Here is a 12,887-nt window from a genome sequence, read left to right as displayed (position 1 = left end):
AATATATTATCACTTGAACCCAATCTGTTACTTTTAAAACTGGTCAAATTTTACAGTATTATAAAAAAAGACAAGGAGTGACATCCGCCATTTGCCGCAACGTTAGGTATGAGTTTTCCCCCTTTGGCTACACTTGATTACTATTTTTTCAGAATTTTGTTCCCCTTATCGTTGTCAACTATCAGGTATCGTAACGGTTTATTGTTTACACGTGTTGACATGCACTAGTGTTTGACATGTATAGTCGGCATTATAACGGGCGTACTCGTGTTATGATTTGTTTACATGGAGAAAACAGACACTTTAGTAATATGGTCTAATAGATTTTGCGTAACTGAAAAAAAGGAATATTAAAACATGATCCATAGATAAATATTCAAGGCACTCATCTGGTATTCCTTATTAGGAAATGTGAAAGTTTCCCATGTGTTGAGTGACATAAAGAGAGTACTAGAAAAATTAAAACAAAAATCAAGCATATCAAGGGGGATAACTTACGCCGAACGTTGCGGCAAATGGCGGATGTCACTCCTTTTCTTTTTTCAATATACCGTAAATTTGACTGATTTTTTAATTAGCAGATTATACTAAATTGAGATAAGATAATTAAAGACCATCCTCTCGTATAATATAAAAGATATTCAAAGGTCGGACAAACAATATGTAAAGCTGGTACAGATTCGGATTTATGCGCCGCAATATGCGGTCCTGTGCCTATGGTCTTGCTGGGTTTATCAATTCTATTCCACTCCTTCCTGGGTTTTATCTATTATACCTTATAATTGGTTTTTTCTGTGGGCTCCAAATTCTGCGATTTTTTTCCAAATTTTGGCATGTCTTTATTTCTGCGCACTTTATTTCTGCGGCACATTCTTTGGACAAAATGTGATTTAAATTCTTCGACTGATCTAAAAAAGGTCTAAGTCACATTACACTACTTATAACATTTGCATGTGTTTATTTTTCATCACTGCAAAAATGTCCAGTAATTAATACTCGCATGAAATCAAAATATAATGTGCATCAATAGAAAAGTATGCATCTTTTAATCACCGTGAATTAAAGTGTGAAAAATATACCCTAGTAGTATCTTTAACTCTACAAAATTGATAGATATTTAAAGTAAAGCATACGACAATTAAAGTATACGACGATTATCTAGCAGTACAAGGGTTAAAATGGTTTGAATGATTTGGTGGGAAACAAACCTTTATGCGTACTGGCAAACACTATAATTATATGATGTTTAAGTATGTTTAATCATAAATTGACACAATTACAATAAGTACATCCTTACAAATATAGATTATATACTTAGCCAACAGTAATTTTATAAACTCGATGACCCGCAACTTTATAATCCGTTAGTCGTTATTATTAATTTACATAACAGAGGTCATAACATAGGACACATATTGCAACAGGTTAAAAACCAAAACATTGTGAAATATTCTGTTTTAATTTCTGCGGTGCTTAAACTGACCGCAGAATACACAGAAATAAAGTCACCATACGGTATTCCTCTCCTTCCTGGGTCTTTTAATTCTATTCCTCTCTTTACTGGGTTTATCAATTCTATTCCTCTCCTTGCTGGATTTATCAATTCTATTCCTCTCCCTGCTCAGTTTATCAATTCTATTCCTCTCCTTGCTCAGTTTATCAATTCTATTCCTCTCCTTGCTGGATTTATTGATTCTATTCCTCTCATTGCTCAGTTCATCAATTCTATTCTTCTCCTGGCTCAGTTTATCAATTCTATTCCTCTCCTTGCTGGGTTTATCGATTCTAATCTCCTTCTTGCTGGGTTTATCGATTCTATTCCTCTCCTTGCTCAGTTTATCAATTCTATTTCTCTCCTGCTGGGTTTATCGATTCTATTCCTCTCCTTGCTGGGTTTATCGATTCTATTCCTCTCCTTGCTCAGTTTATCAATTCTATTCCTCTCCTTGCTGGGTTTATCGATTCCATTCCTCTCCTTGCTCAGTTTATCGATACTATTCCTCTCCTTGCTCAGTTTATCGATACTATTCCTCTCCTTGCTCAGTTTATCGATTCTATTCCTATCCTTGCTGGGTTTATCAATTCTATTCCTCTCCTTGCTGGATTTATCAATTCTATTCCTCTCCTTGCTCAGTCTATCAATTCTATTCCTCTACTTACTGGGTTAATCAATTCTATTCTCCTTCTTTCTGAGTTTATCAATTCCATTCCTCTATTTGTTGAGTTTATCAATTCCATTCCTCTATTTGTTGAGTTTATCAATTCCATTTCTCAATTTACTAGTTTTATCAATTCTATTTCTATACAAACTCGCAAGATTATGATAATATATTCTGGTTAGACTACACAATATGCCGGATATTCTGGTCTTAAACCAGTCACAGAGTCAAGCAGTTATCAATACTAGCTGTCAAACATTTAACTTACTTTTTAAACCTTTATGTTGCCTCTTACAAATTTTTTCTAATACTTGTGTAGGTGGGCAGGTATTTTTGTCACCTCGTTTTAAAGTTTTCACCATAGTTTTAATATTTGTAGTTCCATCACATTCACTCCATTGGCCCCTTTTATATTTACAACCTGAAAAGTTAGCACGAAAAAGGTATCATATTTATAAAAAAAAACACCCTGAAAACAAATTCTTATGAACTGTTTATTGCACAAAATATTTAACCTCCCACATTACAAGGAGATAAACTTCTCTCTATCAAGGAAAATGATGTTGATCACTTACAATCACATTCTGTATGTGACTGTAAAAGATTTTTCTGTCCCTTTAATTACAGTAAAATCAAAACAACAATCTTATATAAACACATCTGTCTGTTTCATATTTTGATGTGCATATAGTTACACTTCTGTGTTAAAGTTAGATAATCAAAGTCTGAATATATATCCAAATGACTACTATACTACAAAACTCTTAAGAAAAATTCAACTGTTCTGCAGATGGCCAAATGAATTGTTAATTATTACAAAATAGCTAACACAAGAGCTGTCCGTAAGACAGCGCGCTCGACTTTTTTATTGCTTGCCAATAAAAAAAGTTTTTGCAGTAAAAGGCAATACAAGAATCTCTGTATTTTTAAAGTGAACAATGGCCATGAGCATTAAGATATTTAGTGAAGAATTATTTTACTGAATTGTGTGATACCCTTGAACACTGCAGGTTCAGTGGATAGGAATGAATTTTTTTTAGATTTTTTAAGTTTTTTAGTGCTTGCCTATAATACAAAACATTGACAGTTAAGGGCCATAATTCAAATAAAATCTTTGACAGAATTACCTTCTCCTGGACATGTTTGGGAATCATGATTGTAAACAAGTATTCCAACTTTCAAATTAATATCTCAAACAGTTCAGTCAAAAAGTGGACTGGTACTAAAAAACTTAACCAAGATTCTAAGTCGATAAAAGGCCTTAATTTTTAAAACAAATCCTTGACAGAGTTACCTTCTCTGCGTACAGATGGGGTAAATGATGTGAAATAGCATTAAAAGTTTCAAAGCAATATCTCAAAGGGTTAAGGCAATAAGTGGATTTTACCCATATTCAATGTATTTTCTAAGTCAAAAAGGGGCATAATTCTGTCAAAAACCTTGACAGAGTTATGTCCTCTTGTCTGTTGATGAAGGTCGTGATGGTAAACAAGTATGGTCAGTTTCAAAGCAATACCTCCAATGGTTTTGAAATAAAGTGAGGTGGTACAAAAAACTTAACCAAGCTCAATACACTTTCTAAGTCAAAAAAGGGCCATAATTCTGTCAAAAACCTTGACAGAGTTATGTACTCTTGTCTGTAGATGGAGGTTATGATGGTGAACAAGTATGGTAAGTTTCAAAGCCATACTTGTAATACTTCTGAAATAAAGTGGGGTGGTACGAAAAACTTAACCAAGATTCTAAGTCGATAAAAGGCCTTAATTTTTTTAAAACAAATCCTTGACAGAGTTACCTTCTCTTGCGTACAGATGGGGGTAATGATGTGAAATAGCATTAAAAGTTTCAAAAGCAATATCTCAAAGGGTTAAGGCAATAAGTGGATTTTACCCATATTCAATGTATTTTCTAAGTCAAAAAAGGGCATAATTCTGTCAAAAACCTTGACAGAGTTATGTCTCTTGTCTGTTGATGAAGGTCGTGATGGTAAACAAGTATGGTCAGTTTTCAAAGCAATACCTCCAATGGTTTTGAAAATAAAGTGAGGTGGTACAAAAAACTTAACCAAGCTCAATACACTTTCTAAGTCAAAAAAGGGCCATAATTCTGTCAAAAACCTTGACAGAGTTATGTACTCTTGTCTGTAGATGGAGGTTATGATGGTGAACAAGTATGGTAAGTTTCAAAGCCATACTTGTAATACTTCTGAAATAAAGTGGGGTGGTACGAAAAACTTAACCAAGGTGTGACGCCGACGCCGACGCCGGGGCGAGTAGGATAGCTCCCCTTTTCATAGAAAAGTCGAGCTAAAAAACTTTTGAATATATTTGTTTCAGTGAAACAGTAAATGCTCGGCAGTCTCTACTGAATACATTTAAGAAATCAGAAAATGCACCATGATATGTTAACACAGTATTTATGTTTCAGTGTTTGTTATCTTCATTTCTGATTTGAGACATATATAACAAAACAATCAAATTACGTCTTGGTAATGACAAAATTATTTGTCCGTGCCCGATTTGTATTTGTTAAATGAAAATTTGGATTACAATTATGCGCGGACAGCATCATGTATCTATCTAAATATGTTTCCGCTAACATTAAAACAAAGTCAATAATGTGATTTGTATAGATTTTCTTTATTTCAAGTCTGTAATTGAGATTACAACATTCTGCGGAAATACCCATTTAAATTCCAAATCAGTAGAATATGTTGTCTTAATTTTTTTTACATAATTTATGTTTGTTATAGAAACACAATACACAACACATTGAGTTGATATTTATTGGCAAACTAAAACTTGAAGAACTAATACAAAAAGTTCTTTCCAAATACCATGAATAGCATTACTATTGCAAAGGTAAACTGGGAATTATCCAACTATTATTAGGATATTTTAGTAAAACAGCTGAATATTCCCAAGCAATAGACACAAGTGACCATCATAATGTCAATTTTCTGTTCTGAAAACATTTATAAACATTAAGAGTTATCTCCCTGCCCACTAGAGTAATAAAAGTATGCAGACAATACAATATTCTATGAGAGATAATATAAGAATCTTATTAACATATTTCAGACAGTACATCATACACAAATTACCATATTTATACCAGCTGATCATGCGAAAGTTGCCATTAACCCAGGTTTAGTATATCAAGATATATACCAGAATTATGACAGGGCCATAGAAAATGTTCCATTTATGTGTAAATATAATTCACTGTTGTTCTATGTTAGTGCCAAGAGAGTGCCAACATCATTGATTATTCCAAAATCATCAACAGATAACAATTCTTACATTAACTTGAACTTACAGACAACTAAACAAATGAAATTGTTTTGTAGTGCACATCAGGAGAGACCAAGTAGCAATTATGACATGTCCACGATTCCAGGATTGAGTCCAGCCAGTCTTGCTATCCGTACAATCTGACTAGGTTCTATACTGCTTGCTGCTTAACCTTAAACTTACAGTAGCAGTTCCGAATTCAAGCCAGGACAAGTGAATTATAGCTTGGAATTTTTTTTTTTCATTTTTTTTTCTAATTAAATTCTATGGGGGGGGGGGGGGGGGGGGGGGGGTACATTACCAACACAGTGTAGGTCATATGGCAACTTTCCAGCTTTACTGGTAAAAAGGAAGACATCGGGTTCCCTTTAATGCATTATTCTAGACACAAAGAGGGGATGTAATTGTTTGCAGTTAATCAAAAAAAAAAAATCATTATGCCATTATGAATAAGATAGGAACTCCAGATTAAACTAAATCTGTGTTCAAAGGACACGGATGCCCCCACTGACAACATATATATGGTATATAGTGAAAAAATCAACAAAGGGCCATAATTCTGTTAAATTTGGTTGCAGCGAAAATTCCTTCCTTCACTTTTCCATCTACACATTAAGGTTGTTCATCCCTGGAAGTTTAAGCAAAATCTGCCATCTGGTTTAAGAGGAGTTGTGTTCACAAAATTTCTACATAGTATATAGTGAAAAAATCAACAAAGGGCCATAATTCTGCTTAATTTGGTCGCAGCAAAAATTCCTTCCTTTACTACCATCTACACATTAAGGTTGTTCATCCCTGGAAGTTTAAGCAAAATCTGCCTACCGGTTTAAGAGGAGTTGCGTTCACAAAATTTCTACATAGTATATAGTGAAAAAATCAACAAAGGGCCATATTTCTCTTAAATTTGGTCGCAGCGAAAATTTCTTCCTTTACTACCATCTACACATTAGGGTTGTTCATCCCTGGAAGTTTAAGCAAAATCTGCCATCCGGTTTAAGAGGAGTTGCGTTCACAAGATTTCGGGACGTACGGACAGACAGACGTACGGACAAGTGCAATGCTATATGCTCCCACTTTGTGGGGGCATAACAATATGAAAATCTGGCATGAAGTAACATTTTCTTTTCATTCAAATATATTCTTCCTGTTACAGAGAATTATGTAAACTAGAAATGTGTCCATAGGACACGGATGCCCCCACAAGCCACTGTTCTGTCAATCTTATGACTCTAGGTCAAATATTTTTTGGACTACATGTGCTACAAGTTGAAAACTAAAAATCAACAAAGGGCCATAATTCTGTTAAATTTGGTTGCAGCAAAAATTCCTTCCTTTACTACCATCTACACATTAAGGTTGTTCATCCCTGGAAGTTTAAGCAAAATCTGCCATCCGGTTTAAGAGGAGCTGCGTTCAAAAAATTTCTAAATAGTTTATAGTGAAAAAATCAACAAAGGGCCATAATTCTGTTAAATTTGGTCGCAGCAAAAATTCCTTCCTTTACTACCATCTACACATTAAGGTTGTTCTTCCCTGTAAGTTTCAGCAAAATCTGCCATCCGGTTTAAGAGGAGTTGCGTTCACAAGATTTCGGGACGTACGGACAGACGTACGGACGGACAGACGGACGGACGCTATATGCTCCCACTTTGTGGGGGCATAAAAATGTATTATCAAGGAAAAAAATTATTACCATTTGGTCTCTGATTTTTCCTTTTGCACAATTTTTCTACAGTTTTAACTGGTTCACATATACTAGGATCTCCCCGTTTAAGTTTTTGTTCTCGTGTTTTAACATTTGTTACAGGGTCGCAGTCACTCCAGCTTCCTCCACGACTATATTTACACTCTGTACCTACAAACACAAAAAGGTTTTAAAAAAGTTTTATTTTATAATCAATCATTTTAAAAGTTTAAAACGGAAATGTTTAAATTAAAGTTTCCCTACAACGTAAATTCAATTTCCTGCAAAAGCTTTTCTAACAGTTTATATCACTGCACATATAATTACCTGCCATGTCTCCTCCTAACTGAAGATGTTTACATCTGTATTGTTACATGGAATTTAAATTGAACATTTTTTATCATCAAATGAAATAGATTGATATGAGCCGCGTCATGACAAAACCAACATGGTGCGTTTACGACCAGCATGAATCCAGACCAGCCTGCGCATCCGTGCAGTCTGATCAGGATCCATGCTGTTCGCTTACAAACCCTATAACAACTAGAGAAAGTGATAGCGAACTTAAGTTAACATTGTGGCATCACCAATATGAAGAGTTCTTAAAGATTTACAAAATTTAGAAGTACATCTTCCCTCTGAAATAATAAATCATAAAATGTGGGCTTTTATCATATTACTCACTACTTTTCTTATCCTGTAGCTTATGTACAAAGGCATTATTAATATTCTTCTTTAAAGAAGCCCTTTGACAAGATAATAAAAATTCAAAAATTGCTTTTAAAGCCATATAATCTTATAATTAATGATATTGTTTTCCAATCTGAGGGAAGGGTATCCACAATTATGACATAATTCTTCATCAATCTGTTTTCCACAAAAGATATAAAAGTACATTGTCCTGGAGGGTAGTTGTAGTGAGAGACGGAGCTGATTATCTCTTACAACGCCTCGTTACTTTGATGTCCCCTCTCTTTTATAATAATTTCTCCAAGAAATAATGAAAATTGTAAAAAAATGATCAATTTGGTTTTCATCTTAGCCAATTATGAAATGTAATATAGTGTATTTTTACTGTTAATTAGATCATTTGTTATTCTAATTTCTCCAAGTCTTTTTATCCTGAGTTATTACCAATTATAATGTTATAATAATCATAATATTTACATAAAAACATCAGAATTAATTGAAACTAAAGGTAGCTTGAACCTTTTTCTTCTTATTTTTAAAAATAATTATTTAAGAAAAGCTATGTCTTTTATCTTATAAATTTTGCTTTACAGTGTATATAATAAACTATTGTACACTTAAAATAATGGAAACTTGTATTATGAATTATGTACAACAGATAAAATGAGAGAAAATAAAATTTTAAAGCAGCGCTCATTCTCTCTCTCAAATAAAAATATGTAAGAGTGATGATTGTTGCAACCCCTATAACATTTTTGTGGATATTCTTTGCTTGAAGTTCTTCTTTGAAATTGTTTGGCACATTCTCTACCATGTTTTCGATTAAGAACTTATTTCTTTCTTTTAAACATACATGCCATAACGTCCCCGATGTCCGGGACAGTCCCGGAAATAAGGTGTCTGTCCCGGAGATGATTTATGTCCCGGTAAAAAAAAAATCTAAAATAATCAACTTTGAGGCAAGAAATTTTACATTTTTATATAATTTTACTTTAAAATTTAAAACTCATTAAAATACAAATGTATACAAGAAGCGCCGCAATGCGACGAAAACCAGGTTTTCAACGACCAAGTTTTGATGTGACAGAAATCAATAGGTCAAAGTGCACTGAAGTTATTGAGTAGAAGCTGAAAATTCTATTGTAAGCAAATGACCTTGAACTTGCTCCCAGATATCTAAGTGGCAATCCAAAGCTGCCACTCAGCAATTTTGGTGTCAAAAGGTCAAAGCAAACTCAAGTTATAACATGAAAACTAAATACATTAACCTTGATCACAGACACCTGGGTAGCAATCCCAAGCTGCCTCTTGATATAAGCTACCCATTCATAAAGTTTGGTGTCAATAGGCCAAAGCAAACTCAAGTTATTGAGCGGATATTGAATTTCTATTTTTAGTAACAGTGACCTTGACCTTGATCACAGACACCTGGGTAGCAATCCCAAGCTGCCTCTTGATATGAGCTACCCATTCATAAAGTTTGGTGTCAATAGGCCAAAGCAAACTCAAGTTATTGAGCGGAAACTGAATTTCTATTTTTAGTAACAGTGACCTTGACCTTGGTCACAGACACCTGGGTAGCAATCCCAAGCTGCCTCTTGATATAAGGTATCCATACACCAAGTTTGGTGTCAATAGGTCAAAGCAAACTCAAGTTATGGAGCGGAAACTGAATTTCTATTTTTAGTAACAGTGACCTTGACCTTGGTCACAGACACCTGGGTAGCAATCCCAAGCTGCCTCTTGATATAAGCTATCCATACATCAAGTTTGGTGTCAATAGGCCAAAGCAAACTCAAGTTATGGAGCGGAAACTGAATTTCTATTTTTAGTAACAGTGACCTTGACCTTGATCACAGACATCTGGGTAGCAATTCCAAGCTGCGTCTTGATATAGGCTATCCATACACCAAGTTTGGTGTCAATAGGTCAAAGCAAACTCAAGTTATTGAGCGGAACCTGAATTTCTATTTTTTAGTAACAGTGACCTTGACCTTGATCACAGACACCTGGGTAAGCAATCCCAAGCTGCCTCTTGATATAAGCTATCCATACACCAAGTTTGGTGTCAATAGGCCAAAGCAAACTCAAGTTATTGAGCGGAAACTGAATTTCTATTTTTAGTAACAGTGACCTTGACCTTGATCACAGACACCTGGATAGCGATCCCAAGCTGCCTCTTGATATAAGCTACCTACACACCAAGTTTGGTGTCAATAGGTCAAAGACAAACTCAAGTTATTGAGCGGAAACTGAATTTCTATTTTTAGTAACAGTGACCTTGACCTTGATCACAGACACCTGGGTAGCAATCCCAAGCTGCCTCTTGATATAAGCTATCCATACACCAAGTTTGGTGTCAATAGGCCAAAGCAAACTCAAGTTATTGAGCGGAAACTGAATTTCTATTTTTAGTAACAGTGACCTTGACCTTTGATCACAGACACCTGGATAGCAATCCCAAGCTGCCTCTTGATATAAGCTACCTACACACCAAGTTTGGTGTCAATAGGTCAAAGCAAACTCAAGTTATTGAGCGGAAACCAAAAGTTGACGCCTGCCCGCCCGCCCGCCCGCCCGCCCGCCCGCCGACTTCGGCATTACAATAACCCGGTTTTCGTTGAAAACCTGGTTAATAAACACACAATCTGTCGGACCAACACAAACAAAATCCGTTCTGAAATAAGGAGATCCAAGACCCTCTAGAGAAATGAAACCAGTGCAGTATTAAGTTGAAAAATTTGTTTAAAAGTGTCACTGATAACTGATACATTACAAAGGAGCCAGAGCCTTGTACATTGTACATGGATAATAGCCACTATGTCACTATAGTGATCAATTTTTACAATATTTATCTCCCTTGCCAAAAGGCAGCCATTTTGGGAGTCAATATTCTAGACAACAAAAATGACAAAATATAGATATATCAATATAAACAGCTGATTAAAAATATGTGATTTGTCAGATTCTTTTATATATATGCAGCAAAATATTATTATAGGACCAATATGTAAAAGAATTTTATCATATTTTATAAAGATGATAGAATTATGATAGATTTTTTTATCGATCTTATCTTGAGTAAACGATATATCAGGAATGACCTAAAAATGGCGGCCTGGGGAGATAATAATTGCTATGTGAAAGTATCTATAAATGGCTGTTACCAGTGCTTTGTCTTTTCCGTCTGCACAATTTTTCTACAGTTTTAACTGGTTCACATATACTAGGATCTCCTCTTTTAAGTTTTTGTTCTCGTGTTTTAACATTTGTTGCAGGGTCACAGTCGCTCCAGCTTCCTCCACGACTATATTTACACTCTGTACCTAAAAAACACAAAAAAAAAAAATTTATAAATACAAACTACGGAGCCCTTAAGGTGAAAAAAACACTATTTATATTGCATTTACATGCCTTATATGTAGTCAGGAACTTAGTTTCAAGGCCTTCTTTATAAATATTACCAAAACTCTTTGAAACCCTAGAAAAAATTTAATTTGTTTTTACGAAATATTTCGTATTTACAAATTATTATTTTGTAATTATGAAATAACATTTCGTTTTTACGAATTAATATTTCGTAATTACGAAATAATATTTCGTAATAACAAAATAATATTTCGTAAAAATGAATTAATATTTTGTAATTACGAATTAATATTTCGTAAAAAAATAATTATAATATTTTGTAAAAATGAATTAATATTTCATAATTACGAATTAACATTTCGTTATTACGAATTATTATTTCATAAAAACCAGGAAAAAGTGTGGAAAATGTCACCTTAGGGGCTCTGTACAAAACTCTCATTCTCTTACCACACTCCAAAATAAGAAGAAAAAACATCTTGTTACATGCACTAACATTTTAGTATTCATAAAACTGAAACTTAGAAATAAAATCCTGTTTTGTTTTCCAAGAAATCTAAAGATACACCTATATATAATTAGATTTGAGCATGATGTACTTTCTCTATTGGTAACCATAAATGATATATAAATCAAATCTAAGGAACAAAATTTTCTCTGTTTTATCAAATTACATGCAGTAGATTGATTAGAGAATCTAATCTCTTATATTTAATTTCTCAACTTAATGTACTGCAGACTGCAATATAATTATTGCACTTTAAAGGGATTTACTTTTTTCTATTAAATCTTATACCTGACAACTTTCATTAGCAAAATAATTTGATACAGCAAAATATCAATGCTCACATAAATTAAAAGTAAAAACAATTATAAACGAAGAAAAAAGTCACCAAGATTCTTTGAACATTCAAGTTACATTCTCAAAATTGTCATAACAACATTTCAAAACACAGTTTTCTGGAAAATTCTTCAAGGTAATATTCTTGTAAAATAACATATATTTTCTTTTAAATCCTGTCAAACTAGAATCCTTAATAATATAGAATCTTTAAAATTGGAATAATCTTCATATAATCCAGCTTTAAAGGGACTCCACTGAGGTTTTTTGACATGACAGGACTAGAAATAATTTTTTGAGATTTATGTTACATTTGATGTAGACCTAGACCATTATCTTCTGTGCAAAATTACAGATCATTAGCTCACTCTATTTTTTTTCCAGAATATTCTTATATCGAAAAATAATCCAAAATTGAAAAGCGTTGCAATGCTTTTCTCTGAAATCAGGCTTAAATGCTTCCAGTGGCATAATATACATGTACATTCTTTATATAATTGCTTCACAAGAAGTTAATTTTGCGACATGAAAATATTTTCAATTATAGTATAATACTAACATATTTTGAGCATGCAAAATTTATCTTCATTTTACGGCAAATCTCAGAAGTTTGTGGCGTGACAATGTACTGTGACACAGGTGACAATTTACAATTTATATCACATAACATATTCTTATTAGACAAATAATTCTATAAATCTTTTATATTTCAACACACAATCAAAATAATGAAGAAACAAACTAGGTATATAATGATGAAATGAGCGTATACACTGTACACATTCTATTTTCATAAATAAAGTAACAATTGGTCTAATTCAGTTTATTTTATGCAGTTTCTATTTAAGTTA

The 12,887-nt window shown here is 33.5% G+C and overlaps 1 protein-coding gene across 1 annotated transcript in view; it reads right to left on the bottom strand.

The window, feature by feature from the left end:
* Positions 1-11,152, bottom strand: part of LOC132744155 (uncharacterized) — a gene marked incomplete at its 5' end in the record, with an annotated part of 48,509 nt that extends 37,357 nt beyond the window's left edge. The window contains 3 exon segments of the mRNA XM_060732774.1: positions 2,428-2,580; positions 7,146-7,307; positions 10,994-11,152. Of these exon segments, the coding sequence (XP_060588757.1) occupies positions 2,428-2,580; positions 7,146-7,307; positions 10,994-11,152 (474 nt within the window).
* Positions 11,153-12,887: the final 1,735 nt, after the last annotated feature.

The sequence above is a fragment of the Ruditapes philippinarum genome, unplaced genomic scaffold (genome assembly GCF_026571515.1).
Source record: "Ruditapes philippinarum isolate M1 unplaced genomic scaffold, ASM2657151v2 ctg283_1_1_1_1, whole genome shotgun sequence".
NCBI lineage: Eukaryota > Metazoa > Mollusca > Bivalvia > Venerida > Veneridae > Ruditapes > Ruditapes philippinarum.
This window is presented reverse-complemented; position numbering and strand designations above follow the sequence as displayed.